The sequence below is a fragment of the Eptatretus burgeri genome, chromosome 12, assembly GCF_056783735.1.
Source record: "Eptatretus burgeri isolate ZD-2024b chromosome 12, Ebu_testis_v1, whole genome shotgun sequence".
NCBI classification, from domain to species: Eukaryota; Metazoa; Chordata; class Myxini; order Myxiniformes; family Myxinidae; genus Eptatretus; species Eptatretus burgeri.
Window position 1 is genome coordinate 10259839 of NC_140972.1, and position 15545 is coordinate 10275383.

Here is a 15545-nt window from a genome sequence, read left to right on the forward strand (position 1 = left end):
TCGAACCATCTCTCACTCTCCCTGTCAGGATTGCTGGTCTTACTTTCTGTCTCACTAAAACTATAATTACCGGGCCAGCTTTAATCTCTCTTTCTTGCAAGCAAACATCGTACACTTTTCAAACAAAACGTGGGACACTGCGAGGCAAACCGAGTCAGAGCTCAACAATATCGATAGTCGTGTTGTCTTAACATGCATAAGTTGCAGACAAACATGGGACCTCCCTGCCTGGTAGGCTCATCAGTCGACTCACGACCTTAACAATACAATGGATTTGATTCCAACCTAACCATGAGTTATGCAAGATGTCCAAGAAAAGCTCAATTTTACCTGTCTGCATTTTAAACATTTATTTGAGCACTTGAAATGCCTCCAGGTGATCATCAAAGACTTGAGAAAGTGGCTCAATCAAGTTAATTTGTGGTTTCTGCAAAGAAATTCATCACCATGTACACTCCTTTCAGCATTAAAGGGTAATCATGATCATTTTCTTACATTTTACTTTCCACATTACAAGAACCCCAGTTTAAAGTAGACATAAACTCAGCAACAAGAAACAGCCAGTAAACTCATCGAGATGGCATTTGCAAATATATATATATATATATATATATATATATATATATATATATATATATATATATATATATATATATATATATATATAAATTATCTGTTCACATTATGACACCAGTCTCTATTAAGTGTACAAGTGAAGGTCAGAGGATGAAAAATTTTTTTTCCTGAAAAGTACCATGTATCAAGATTCTAAAAATCTCAACATCACACGAATACTGAAATGCTTTACGCCATGATGGGAATAGTATTCTGTTTCATGTGAATTGCTCCACAGATATAAAAATCGTCCAAAACACAAACTTGATGGGTACACAATGAAAATGAGTGTTGTTACCATCACACCCATTCTGGTTAAGTGTTGATTTCTTGATTTCCCCAACAAAAATCACACTTTTCGAAATAGTGTCGTTTACTTTTTGCATGAACTTTGTAGTGTGTTAAATACCCCAAGAAGTTTCCTTCGTCAGTGTATGGGTATCAAAAAGAACAAAAAGGGCTCGAAATGCCACCACAAAATGCAAGAGAGCCGAGCCCAGTAAACAGTAGCTGTTAAAGAACGTAACAGAGATGTGTGCACAGCAGCAGATTGCGAAAAAAAAGATATCAATATTAGAAATGGAGCATTTTAGAATGCCAAAGCAATCACTAAGTAAAACATTTGGGACATGTTCGGCCCATCCACATTGGATTCCGTAACAGTAATCCATGCAGAGCAAACCAAACCCTTCATGTGAGGACGGCTTAAAATTTAATAAAAATTTGAATCGAGACGAATTTTTAATTTCTGCAAAAAAAAAAAAACAGCAAAAACAAACAAATTTCAATTCATGCATAAAATACTGCACCTGTGATAATACTTCTCAAAACTACTCGTACTGGAATTCCTTCCAGCTTGTAATGACGACCGTCTCCGCTCTTTTCCAAACCCTATCTGTACAGAGAAGATTTGCAATTTATGCATCCTGCACGGTAATAAGTAACATCTTGCACAGGTTTGGAAGTTTCACATAATGCACATGGCCTTCAGTTTGCTGTTCTATACCGGTTTGGTATGATGGCAAACAATGCCTTATTGCTGCTCCAGAGGTGCAAATTGACAGTTGGTGAAATACCTTGATCGGCCTCGAATGACAGATAAATTAATCAATTTTTTTTCAGTAGTACAATTTTTTAAAATTGCTGCCCCCAACAATTCCCCCAAAATCAACATTAGATTTTCACCCCCATCAACAAACAAAATAATAATAATAAATTAATAAAGTGAACGCTTAAGTTTGATTTAAAAAATCTCATTTCTGGATAAATATTTGCTGTTCTTTTTCACTCGTTATTCATTCATACATTTCCTTCACGAATTGCAGGTACCTACTTGCCACCCTGCTCAAGTTTGCGGAAAATAATCTGCAGCAAATCGAATGTAGTGAAACTGATACCCACAGCAATGGGACCTTTAACCCAATTCATGCTCAGTCCTTTGTATAGTCCACGCACCACACCCTCCTCTTGAACCACCTGTAATAATGTTCCACGAGCAGACTTTTTTGTTGAGGCAACCAATACAATAATCCCATGATCACCAGAAGCAATGTTGCTTTTTGGTGTTCCAGATGTTTGCATGCGACGGCGAATAACATCGAGAGGGTATGAGGCTGACTGGCCAACAACACCAGCACAGGCACCAAAGATAAGGCGTTCCACAGGGTGAGGCTGCAAACCTCCACTGTATTCTGTGGAAAACATAAGGATTGGAGAAAAAAAAAACAGAAAACATATCTTAGGCTGGCCATACCAAGAGGTGATTCCTCTATTAGAATATGAGGTAAACCACAATTATAAGTGGGCTTTCAAAGGCAGTAGATGACTGGGCATCCTCCGTTGTGTAACCTGTGTCATGCAATGTCCTTCCTTGGCATAACTGAACTCTTATCCACCTGCAAGGCCTTCATCCATAGCTTGACGGAACACTGCTCTCCCCTCTGGGCTAGCACACCTGCCTCACACTTTGGTGAGCTTGACTCCATGGAAACCCAGGCCTTTAAGATCATTGGAACCTCCCACGAGTAAACTGAGTTGATGGGCCTATCGCTTTCACATCGCAGATAGATTGGTGGTCTCTCAACGTCTGCCATTTCCATGCTCCCCCCCACCCCCACCCCCCTTCCTTCCCAGAAGGTTTCTGCAGAGCACATGTGGCTTGCTAGGAACTTCTGGTGAAACATCCAAAATAAAGAATTACTGCTCGCCTTCACTCATTCGTTTCTCTTTTTGCCCACCTGTGGAACCAACTTCCACATTCTCTTTAATCTCATTCTTCCCTCCAAACCAGTGGTTCCCAACCTTTTTCTGATCGAGTACCACTTGGAGGTCCTATACCGTCGCCGTGTACCACCTGGTTCCAGAAAAACTCAATTCAATAAGATATCAATTTATTCACCAGTAGAACACACAAATGAACTTACTGTCAACAAAGAACAAAATTTAATGCGAGGGCTGTATCTGTTTCTTCTCTACCAGCTGGTCGATGCGGGGCATAACTTTGCTCACAGCACATCGGAAATCATGCTTGGGCGCAGCAAGACGGTTCTGGCTCTTTGACTTGATGGTCATCATGGCTGAGAACCCCTGCTCGCACTCCCACGTAGAGGGGAAAATCAGTAGCTGGGGAACAGCGTGACGGGCTAGTGTCGGGTACGAGGAGGCCATGGTCACCCAGAAGTTCATAGGAGAGCATTCCTTGTACTTCGTCTTTGCTGTCTCGTCAGCCTGGATATCTATGAGCTAATCTTGTTCCCCGGTCCTGACAGGCAGATCGCCTGGTTCAACGGAAAACGGATTGGTGATGTAGGCACAACACGTAATGTCTGGGAAGTAATGCATCAACTCAGTCTTGAGCACTGAGAGGTGACGGACGATTTCTTGGGAAAATTCATCATTGGGCTCGCTCTCAAGGGTAGTCAGGAGTTCGAACATTCCATAGCGTTTGCTCTCCATGTCCTTGATCCAGACGTCCAACTTCCGGACAAATGCTCCCAGCTTCGAGATGAAGTCTGAGACAGTGCAGTTGGGCCCTTGGAACGACAGGTTTAAGTGGTTGAAGACCTCAAAAATGTCCAACAGGTAGGCCAACCTTGAGATAAACTCCTCGTCCTCCAGATCTTTTTGAAAATCGTGTTCTTTCTCCGTGAAGAATACGAGGAGTTCATCCCTCAGTTCAAAGAGATGCCTCGTCGTATTCCCCCGGGAGAGCCAGCGAACCTCTGTGTGGTAGAGGAGACAGGTGTGGTTAGAGCCGAGATCTTCACAGAGCAGTTTGAACAGCCGAGTATTCAGGGCGGATGTTTTGACGAAATTAACTATTTTGATTAATCGGTTCAAGCATGATAACAAATTCAGAGGGAGTACCTTAGTGCTAAGGGCGAATCTGTGTTTGAAACAATGGACACATGGGTTTTTTTTTTTAAAGGTTGAGCCCGAAAGTGCTCGCGAACCACCTGGAAGGCCCTCGCGTACCAGAGGTTGGGAACCACTGCTCCAGGCCTTCACAGCAGCTATTCACCACGATCTCAGATCATCCTCCATCCAAAATCACAATCTTTTCTTCCCCCATTAGCCCTCCCCAAGCACACCTGTTTCCAAGTTTCCAGTTTTTCCTTCCTGAGAGTTTGTGGTGGTATCCATCTTTTCCACCCCATGTCCTTCCCTTCACTCATTCTTTCCCACATTCCTCATTTCTCCAAGTCTCCCTCTTTTATACTGTTCTTCTTGTTCTGTTACATCCTAATTCCTTCTATGTTCTCACTCCTCCACGATTCTCGACATTGTATACAAAAATAAAAGAAGAAGAAAAAAAAAAGAAAAGAAAAAGGTAAATCACCCTGGAATTTACACCAGTGTATGTTTGTTTCATGGCAGTCTCTAATGTTTTAGTAACCCATGAATAATAATCTCCTGGGGTTTGCACTTGTGCATCACCTCAGTGTAAGGATAGCTTTCAAAATGGGGAACAGGAAGGAAACGACATTGAAACAGTACTGAAAAATACACTAACTAGAGGGGGAGCACTCGGGAGAGTGCAAAACCTCCGCCGCCAATACTGCTGGGTCACTCAAGTGAACCTTATATCTTATTCATTAAATATGATGTCAACAGTGCTGACAGAGTTATAGTTCTTTTCTCCAACATTTTTTTTTGGGGGGGGGGGGGTTGGAAATCACTTAAAACATGTAGAAATGCAAAAAAAATTATTTTTCTTTTTTTTGGGGGGTGGGGGTAGCAATTTTTTTTGGGGGGGTTGGAAATCACTTAAAACATGTAAAAATGCAAAAAAATTTTTCTCAAACAATTTTTTTTGGGGGGGGGGGGGGTTGGAAATCACTTAATTTGTAGAAACGTGTAGAAATGCAAAAAAAAAATAAAATTCTCACAATTTTTTTTTTGGGGGGGGGTAACAATTTTTTTGGGGAGTTGGAAATCACTTAAAACATGTAGAAATGCAAAAAAATTCTCCATTTTTTGGGGGGGGGGGAATTTTTGGGGGGAGGGTTGGAAATCACTTAAAACATGTGGAAACGCAAAAAAAAAAATTCTCTAACAATTTTTTTTGGGGGGGTAACAATTATTTTTTGGGGGTGGAAATCACTTAAAACATGTAGAAATGCAAAAAAAAAAAATTCTATTTTTTTGGGGGGGGTAAAAAAAAATTTGGGGGGGGGGGGTTGGAAATCACTTAAAACATGTAGAAATGCAAAAAAAAAATCTTTTTTTGGGGGGGGGACCAAGTCCAAAATTTAATGGCATGATCCTTGGACCAGACCTAACCCCACCCCCACCAAGTTTTGTCGAAATCCGTCGAGTTTTTCCGTAATACTGTTCACAAACAAATAAACAAACAAACACACAAACAAACAAACAAACAAACAGAAAGGGGTGAAAACAGTAACCTCCATCCATCTTCGAAGATGGCGGAGGTTAACTAGAGCAAGTCGACGGCACACCATCGCAAATCCCCACGCTTCGCACCAAAAGCAAAGTTGAAAGATGACAATAAGTTCCACTGAGATTGAGCCAATATCAAATTTTGAGTGAAATTTTTTTTCCCCGTTTAGACCCCAGGACCCCACCCTGGGGTCAAATCCACGAAATCATTACATATTTCATGCGTCCCCCAATGTTTATTGCATGTACAAAGTTTCATTTAAAAAAATGTTTTTAAATGTTCCCGTAATTGCATTTTTCGGAATTTGACCTATTTGCTCTGTCCCAGGGGGCTGGGCCAAAATGACACCGCTCTTGCACATGTTGATCATAACTGCAAAACTTGTACCTTCGTGCCATGCGTTGATCATAACCACAAACACAGAGGATGCATGGGGTGGACAAGATGGACAAAGAAGGAAACTCCAAGGAGAGAAAACTGGAAAACTGTCAGGAGGAGGGATTTGGGTGGGGTTAACGAGGGTACAAAAGATCATGGTTTTAGATTGGGGATGATCTGAGATGGTGATGAACAGCTGTCTTCAAGACCTGGAGGGAAGAATGAGATTGAAGATGTGAAAGTTGATTCCACAGGCCGGAAAAAAAAAAAAAGGAACGAGTGAGTGGAGGTGAGCAGTGATCCTGGATTTAGGGAGTTTCACCAGAAGGGGGTTGATGGTGGACTGTGTGAGCCCTGCAGAAACCAGGGGAGGGGAGGGACAAGGGACGAAAAGAGCAGAGGGTGCAAGACCAGAAAAAGGAGGTGGTAGAAGATAGAGACCTGTCTGTAATGGCAAAGTGATAGACCCATAGACTCAGCTTCAGTATGGGAGATTCCAATGGAAGGATTAGCAAAGTTAAATGCACTATGCCTGGGTAGCCCATGGATACAGCTGTCATTTGAACGTCTATTCTTAGGAATGTCAAAGAACCTCAACGCTATTTCAAAGCGAATGGGAGAAAAATTATTCAACGATAGAACACTGTATTTTATTCTCCAATACAGAATTCAGAAAATTGAGGCCAGTCATGGTTAGCAACATGCCTTTGGTCCTTGCGTATGTCTCCAAGTAAATATTCATCAGTGCATATCATTTTGAAACAATATGCAGGTTTGAATGGTCCTTTCAAGCAACTTGTTATCCCCATGGTTTTTCTTTAAAAAACAAAAAAAATAAGGCGAATATTGTCATTGACTCCGGCTGTCTGTCTGTCTATCGATCACGCTATTTCCTCCTAAATGGTTGTTGCAGAAATTCACCAAATATGGTAGTTATCACGACATGGAAAGAATATGTGAGAGCAACATCATATTTGGTGCCGCTCCCTGTAGCCCTGGGGCATGGTAAAAAGGTCAAATACCAAAAAAATGCTATTTTGGGCATATTTGAAAACATTTTTTTATTAAACTTTGCATGTGCAATCAACATTGGGGAATGCATTGATTTAACCCCCAGTTCATGCCCGAGTGGGTGGGGACTTAAGGTCACAAGAGTCACAACAGAAGATTTTTTTAAACTCAATTTGATATTGGGTCATTCCTGGTGGAACTTCTTCCATCTTTCAACTTTTAGGTGGGAAGCGTACGGATTTTCGAAATGGTGCACCAATGACTTACCTCCATTGCTCTTTTTGATTGCTTTTTATTTTAATGATGAGCAAAGGTACCCAGTGTTGCCAGGCATTGTCAGGTCCCTCCTCCACTCCCCCCCCCTCATCCCACCCTCTCCACTGCCTCCTCCCATGCCACCACTTCCCTCCCTCCTCCCAACTCCTTCCACCCCCCCCCCCCGACTCCAGACTATGCAGCTTCTTCGGCTGGAGGAGTGTGGGAGGGGTCAATTGCTTATATATTCCTCGCCACCAGGGTTTAGTTGAATTGGTGAGAGCTGATTAGCTATTCCCTCCATTCACAGGTGAGAGATGTGGGTGGGTCTTTATATCTGTATTGACTGCTTTTGACGTTTGCACGTGGTACATGCTTGGGAGCCTCATTGGTATGCATTACTGTCTCCGCTATCACTGATGATTTGCCAATAGGTGATGAAACCAGTCTGAGAGCTGAGGGGAGTGTATAGCATTGGGATTGTCGTGTGTGTACTATGTCTTAACATCTTTATAGTTGTTGAGGAACTCTGGGAAGGGAGTGAAACAGCATTGCGCTTTCCTTATGTAGGTCTTCTTGGACTGCTTTATGCAGCTTCTTCAGCTAGACTCGAGCTGCTATAGGAGTGTGGGAGGGGTCAATTGTTTGTATAATCATAGCCACCTGGGTTTAGTTGATTAGGCGAGAGCTGATTGGCTATTCCTTCCATTCACAGGTGAGAGATGTAGGTAGGTCTTTCTCTAATATATATATATATATATATATATATATATATATATATATATATATATATATATATATATATATATATATATATATATATATATATATATATATATATATATATATATAGCCTGGTGTGTTGGCGCAGCGGTTAGGGCAGCAGCTTGGGATCCAAAAGGTCCTGAGTTCAAGCCCCGTTGGGCCATTGAATTAATACACCAGGGGGTTGACTCAGCCTGTCAACCTTCCGAGGTCGGCGAAATGAGTACCAGTGTACTGGGCTGGTGTATACCCCGGTTAAAATAGGTGTACCATATCCCTGTGTCGTAAAAGGCGACCAGGGTTGTGTCAGGAAGGGCATCCGGCGTAAAACATGTGCCAAATCACTATGCGGATCATACGGATGATCCGCTGTGGCAACCCCTAACGGGAGCAGCCGAAAGAAGAAGATATATATATATATATATATATATATATATATATATATATATATATATATATATATATATATATATATATATATATATATATATATATATATATATATATATATGTCGAAACATGTAGAGCGTGACGAGCATTCGACACCTCCGACACCAAAGCGTCACCTCCACCACAGAGGACTTGGCCCGATGACTGTCAAGCAGACAAAGATATGGTCAGCATCAGTTAAACATCAAACGGGCCACCAAACCAGATTTCGGGCTTATTTGCCCTCATCAAGATGGCATGCTGATAAATATCTAACCAATGATGACCACATCCGTCGTTCATACATCAGACACACCTCCTGACTGTTATGAAGAGCATCACCACGGATTATGTCTCACAGGGTAAAACCGCATTAATGTAGGCCTGTGTCCAATGGGGATCGGCGGGGTGCTCGTCATACTCCACATATTTCAACTTTCCAGCCGATCACATCACGTGCTTTCTGGTTGAATGGTTTGCATTAGCAGGAACAATTGTCTCGGTGGTAGACGGATGGTTGTTCTGTGTGGATTATGCAGTTTTACCGTGTGAGACATAATCCGTGGTAATGCTCACCATAACAGCCAGGAGGTGTGTGTGCGTGTGTGTGTGTGTGTGTGTGTGTGTGTGTGTGTGTGTGTGTGTGTGTGTGTGTGTGTGTGTGTGTGTGTGTGTGTGTGTGTGTGTGTGTGTGTGTGTGTGTATGTTTAAATATACTTGTTATATATTATATACAGTATACATATTCGTATTTACATATTTACCATTTCATTTATATTAAATAAATAAGAAAAATGCATGCTATACCTTCATAAACCCTTTTGCAGCTCAGTGGGCTGTCACCGTGTCAGTGATGAGGTCCTTGGGTTCGAGTCCTATACTTATTATATATTATATACAGTATAATATTAATATTTATATATTTACACCTTCTTATTTATCTTTTCCTATGTATTAAATAACAAGAAAAATGCATGCTATTACCTTCATAAACCTTTTTGCAGGTTTCATAAGTGAAGAAACTGAGGCCTGCGTAGGGAACTATTCCCAAGATGGTTGGCGTGAAGCCTTGGCATAGCGCACGGACACCTTCCTCCCGATAGATCTGCACCAAAGCCTGCCTGACGTTCCGGTACCTAATCAAAACGGTAGAAGTGCATAAATAGTGAGATACCAAAACAAATGAAGGAAAAGTTTCGAAATTTAGGTTTCTCGATGCATTTAAATAGATATCACAATAATACAGTGTGCACTACAGCACTGCCTGCTTGGTCCTGCATCAGTGAAACGAAACTTATATTAATGTTCCATTATCAGCACCAACCAAGCAGAAAAGGATTATTATAAAGCATCATATTCAGAAAATGCTGTAACACTCTCTTTGTAGGGATGTCCCAGAAACAAAATGGTTCCTCAATGATATAACTTTTTTTAATGACATCTCAAAATTCTGAATAATACAGAGTGAAAAGCTTTATTTAAAAATCTATCTTCAATTCTTTAGTGCTTTAATAACTAATAAGACTCCAAACAAGTGTGGAGCATTGCTCGAGTGGAAAACCAGTGAGTAGCTAAAAAGCTTCTTCTGCTATCTTTTCTTTCCAAACCAAAGAGTTCATGGAACACGATATCCTGCACAGTTACTTCAATTTTACTTCTATTTTCATTAAATAATAATTTTAACGATCATTTAGAAATCTGAAAGTTTAGTGCTATTGAAGTAGTACAGAAGCATTCCTGAATATCACCCTTGTACACCTCCCCGTTGAACCATTACTTTTTTATTGAAGTACAGTACTGTAAAAATGGAGGTTCTTGGAAGTATTGTGAAGATTGTGATTTGTGTTACACAGAGTTAAAATATATAATTCAATTTAAATGAAGGTTTAAAGAGGTTTAAAGGCTGTAAATAAATAAATAAAAAACAATTCTGGGTTTTACCGCCATTTTCCCAGTGTCTTTTCCACCACCCGATCAAACACGTTACATGAGTTATTTGTGCCCGTCGTACGTGTCCATTATGATGTCCTTAAAAACAGGATGTTTTCTGTTTGGAATGATTTTAAATTTTATTTGATTGCCAGGCAGGCAGACAGAGGAAAAAAATTATCGCACTCATCTCTGTGTATGTATGATCAGGACGAATTATGGGCCAATGTACGGTAAAACGAAAGACTCATCTTCATATTATTCATGTTGCGATTCATGTTCAAATTAAATAAGTTGTTCCTTCGATTTAAATAAGTTGTTTCTCGATCATGAACTGATCAAACAAACAGACATGAACCAATTGCTTAACCCCGCTTCTCGCTTACAGGGTAACTAGCTCAAAAATACCTTGACTTCCTCGGTAGTTTTAACACAACAGAAAAGCATTTGAAAGAAGCAATGCCCATGACAACATAGCATTATGATAACGTGATTCATTAAGCAATTTGCAGCACTTGCATGACCGCCAACCTTTGCGATTGGACGCCATTTTGCTCAAAATGTTCATAGTCACTACCCACCTCTCATTTTTCACACCTGTCTGTGTCTGTTTGCTTGCCTATGAGCAGGATATCTCAAAAGGTTATTGACAGATTCAGACTAAATTTGGTGGATAGGTTGGATGTATGACAAGGATGAATAGATGAGACTTTAGTGAATATTCGGATCCAGATCCGGATACCATAATTTGAAAGTGATTTTTCACCATTGATTGATAATTGATAAAAAAAAAGTTGATTGATAAAAGCAATCTCAAAAAGTTACAGACAAAAACCTTGAAAAATTCATTCTCTTGAACCGCTTAACAGATCGATGCGAAAACTTCACGAGCCAGGCGAGTTACTTCCTCCGCCCTTTTCGCTCTTGCCACGGTCTGTTTTTGTGTGACAAGGAGCCTCCACTCTTCAGCTGTTCTAGAATCGGTGAGCGTTTGCAGATGCTTCCCGTAATTGCATGTATATATATATATATATATATATATATATATATATATATATATATATATATATACATATATATATACATATATGGTCAAGACCTGCATATAAACAGGGTCGAGATACTCAAGCTTTTCTCTGCCAACTGCCTTGCAGAACTTTTTGGTTCTCCAAGCTCAAGCCAAATGTGTAGAGTCTGGAAAAGAGTATATTGGGTGGTGGTGCTGTATGCACTTGTGTTGGGTGTTTGCTGACTGCAAGAGTCGTTTTTGCAGTTGCTTCTTTGGTTTAGCAGCGTAGAGGCCCAATTTCTGTACTGTTGTTGTCGATGGCTAGTATATTGATGCGAAATATGGGGCAGACATGAAACCCAAAGTCGGAAGCTGCCCACTGTACAGCCCTCTTCCAGTGTGAGTCGTCCTTGACATTTGCCTTTGTTGGTCAGATCTGTATACCTGCAATTCTCCCTGTAATGGTGTGTGCATAACGCATAATGAATATATCACCTTGGGGTCTGTCACCGAAGATGAGACACTGATCGAGCTCTTTGGACAGATTCTCCCACTGCCTTGCGGGTGGCTGGACCACAAAGAGGCCCTCTTTTATGGTGAGGTCTGGCAAGACAGTGTCCAGTGCTTCTTGCAGCACGATGTTGGCAGTGTCTGCATGTCTCTCTAATGTATCCAGCACAAATGCACATGTGTCCAGTCGAGTGTGTATCTCTCCAGTGTGTCTAGCAAAGCATATGTGGGTACAGTCTAGTGTGTGTGTGTGTGTGTGTGTGTGTGTGTGTGTGTGTGTGTGTGTGTGTGTGTGTGTGTGTGTGTGTGTGTGTGTGTGTGTGTGTGTTTACACATGTGTGGCCATTCCACAAATGCAGACGGCCACTGTCCCAGCTGTACAGTCAAGTGTTTGTTTGCCATCGTCGGAACATCGGTTTGCCGTCCTTAACACAGCATCTGTGTTGGCTTGAATAGTCAGCCTTTCACCGTAGAGATGACTCACACAAGATGACCAAAAGCCCTGTTTACCTTCATCAGCCTTGTGACAAGCAGATATAACCGTGTTTCTTGTACATACATTGGAGGTGAGGGGGCATAGAAAGAACAGGAGCAAGGGGGGGGGGGAATGGAATCGTGGTAAGGAATGCGGTTGGGGGGTTGGGGGGGATGGTGGAATGGTTGGGAATGTGAGAGAGGAGCTGGTGGATGGTTAGGCCAGGGTGGTGGGAGGGTAGAGGCCAGAAGCAATGATGGGGGGTGGTCAGGAGAGTAAAGAAGGGACAGTAGAGGGGAGTGTTGTGGGATAAAGAGGGTGGCAGAGAGGTTGGGACGAGGAATGGGGGAGCCAGGAAGGAAGAAAAAGGGCAGGGCAGAGGTTTAGGGGGGACAAGGCCCAGAAGTGGGAGAACAAACAGGCCAGAATACATGAGAGCAACCTAAGTGAAGGAGACTTAAGCCAACTTCAGCCATTTTAAATCAGCGTGTTAATGTGCAGCCCTGGTAAAAAAAAAAAAAAAAAAAAAAAAAAAAAAAAAAAAACTTAAGCGGAAATAACTAATTGCTCACACGCAAAAATAAAAATACCATTCAAGTAAAACAATTCTGGAAAGGGCAAAGTTTGGGCTCAGTTTGTTCTGGAAACAATAGCAATAGAGGCAGCAAAGCAAAAAACAAACCCAAACCCCATGCTTACTAACACTACATTCACAAATTTTAAAGCTGAATTTTTTTGGAAAATGCTCTAATTCACAAAAGTCTGGCACATTATTGAACCTTAACCCAAACTATAATGAGAAAAGTGTTTTGCCAGATTATTCACTTCATCACTGGCAATTATAATACCCAGGCAAGGAAGTCCCTACAGTCATTTCAAATCATTTTTTAAAATTTCAATCTCACAGTCATCTTAGCCATGCCATTTAATAAACAAATCAGCCCAGTGCAAACTAGAAGGGCACTCGGTAGAGTGCATACCTCTGCCACGTAATGCCTGATCCATGAGAACATTTCGAGCCCAATACATTTTTGAAATATCTTGCTATACAGTACGATATCGTTTTTGAGCCCCATCTCTCAATGGTGAAGAATCACTTTAAAAATTAAATAACTCTCGTATCCAGATCCAGATTCGGATCTTCACCAAAACCGAAGCAATCCTTCCTTGCCACATACCCAACATGCCCACCAAGTTTCATCCGAATACGTCCCCAACTTTTTGAGATATCGTGCTATATACCGTTTTTGGCACTATCTCTCAATGGTGAAGAATCACTTCAAAGTTTCTTATATTCGGATCTGGATCAGGATCTTCACGAAAATCTAATCAGTTTGTCCTTGTCCACACCAAACCTGTCCACAAAATTTTATCCAGATCCGTCCACAACTTTTTGAGATATCCTGTACACAAACTGACAGACAGAAAGGGGTGAAAACATAACCTCCTTCACCTTCAGTGGCAGAGGTAATAAATAAAACTCATCAACATCATAGCTGAACATGGGTGAGTTCTTCTCACTACATTAATACGACTGAAATGGCGATTTGTGATGTGCATAATGACAAAGTCATAAACGTACGTGTGCTTCGAGGTAACAGCCATCCTTGCCCGAACCAAGTCGAGTGGGTAAGTAAGGACGACAGCAGTAATTCCAGCCATGGCACCGGCAATAAAGCGAGGCACAGGTGGCAAAGGCCTGTTTTGAAGTTCGAGAGACAAGTGAGCAATACAAGTAAAATTAACATGATTATCAAAGATGCTTAACAGGCAAAGTTGAAACAAAATATTTCCATTAAAATGTCATCAACTAAAGTCAAACCTGTCCATAAAGACCACTCCAGGGACCAGTAAAAAGTGGGCTTTATACACAGGTGATTTTTCTGTGCAGGATAATGTCTGCTGGGAAATATAGACTAGAACATCCAAGATTCAATCACTATTCATATGTAATTGCTACACTGTACTAGTGTACTTGTATTATACCGGGTGGGCCAGAATAATAATAATGAAACCAGCTCCGTTTTATTCACCATCAATTTATTTTTCCTGTTTTTGCTCTTATCGATTTTAATATTTTCATGTATTTGTTTGTGCATTTGTACGTTATTATTTCACGGCTGAACCATAGCATGTGGAGGTCCCACATTTTGGGTGCAGGTACTTCAGAATCTGCGAAAGCTTTGAAGCTTCCACACATTGGCCTTGACATCCGTTTTGAGGCCACCAAAGGCCGCTATAAAATGTATATTGGGATGTGGTCAGACAGTGCTGCTGCCAGCCAGCAGGCAAAAGGTAACCATAATGAAGTCAATAACTCCACAGCTTTTCAATGTCCACCACGTCCTGAAACCATCTCCGGGAAAAGATCACCCAGCCGGGCAGCACCGCGTATCTCCCCCCTCCCCCATCTCCAGGCAGTGCCGGGTAACCCCTGCTAGTTTCAGATAAGGATAGCTGAGGTCCTGTAGGAAACGATACCCTGTCCAAGTGAAGAAAACGCTTTTTCTGCAGAATCCGACATTGCAATGCAATCCTTCGTCCAAACTCAAAGAAAGTTCAAGATAAAATGTAACTGCAAGACGCCTTATGCAAAGAGAGAATATTCAAATAGACGAAGATGTTTCAAGAGCAAGGAACTGTGCACAACTTCAATTGAGAATCAACACATGGACCAACTCATTCTGGACGCCCTTCATTGAGAACTCCTGAGGTCATTGAAGTCATTGTCTCTATTTTCGAATGTTTCGCAGTGCTGTACAGGGAATCAAAGCAAATCTGTTTTTTTTTTTTTTAAACGGACAATTTAAAATAAAGTTATAACGTTTGCGTGGAATCCGAACAGACGTACCATGTGACGTGCACAAACAAGCAGGCAAAATGGCGGCTTTTCTGCAATGTTTATTTCATGGAACCAGCTTCATTGAGCTGTATGATTTAATGCATTCATTGCGAGACCTTGCGACCTTTCCCCCAGAGGGACTGCCAATCCATAGCATCTGCCAGATCCACGTCTATATTTTCAGATGTTTTGCATTGTGCTCCACAGGGAATCAAAGCAAATCTGGTTAAAAAAAAAACAAAAAAAAAACTGACATTTTAAAGTAAGGTTATAACGTTTATGCAGAAACAGAACCGATGCATCACATGACATGTGCACAGATGAGCAGGCAAAACGGCGAATTTTCTCCAATGTTTATTACATGGGCGATTGAACTTTGCGATATCTCCAGGGTTGTTCTGCATTAAGCAGCAACTCTTTTGTGGAT

General features: G+C 41.2%; 1 protein-coding gene across 12 annotated transcripts in view; it reads right to left on the bottom strand.

The window, feature by feature from the left end:
• Positions 1 to 335: 335 nt before the first annotated feature.
• LOC147015065 (mitochondrial coenzyme A transporter SLC25A42-like) overlaps positions 336 to 15545 on the bottom strand; it is a 72592-nt gene continuing 57382 nt past the window's right edge. For 11 of the 12 annotated variants that reach the window (XM_085849452.1, XM_085849448.1, XM_085849455.1 and 8 more), the window contains 3 exons: positions 13859 to 13975; positions 9338 to 9489; positions 3083 to 3836 (listed from right to left, as the gene is read on the bottom strand). In XM_085849452.1, coding sequence (XP_085705578.1) covers positions 3358 to 3836; positions 9338 to 9489; positions 13859 to 13975 — 748 coding nt within the window. In that variant the 3' untranslated portion in view covers positions 3083 to 3357. Of the gene's footprint in view, positions 2307 to 3082; positions 3837 to 9337; positions 9490 to 13858; positions 13976 to 15545 lie in introns of those variants that run through there. The other variant, XM_085849449.1, reaches the window with a different exon arrangement.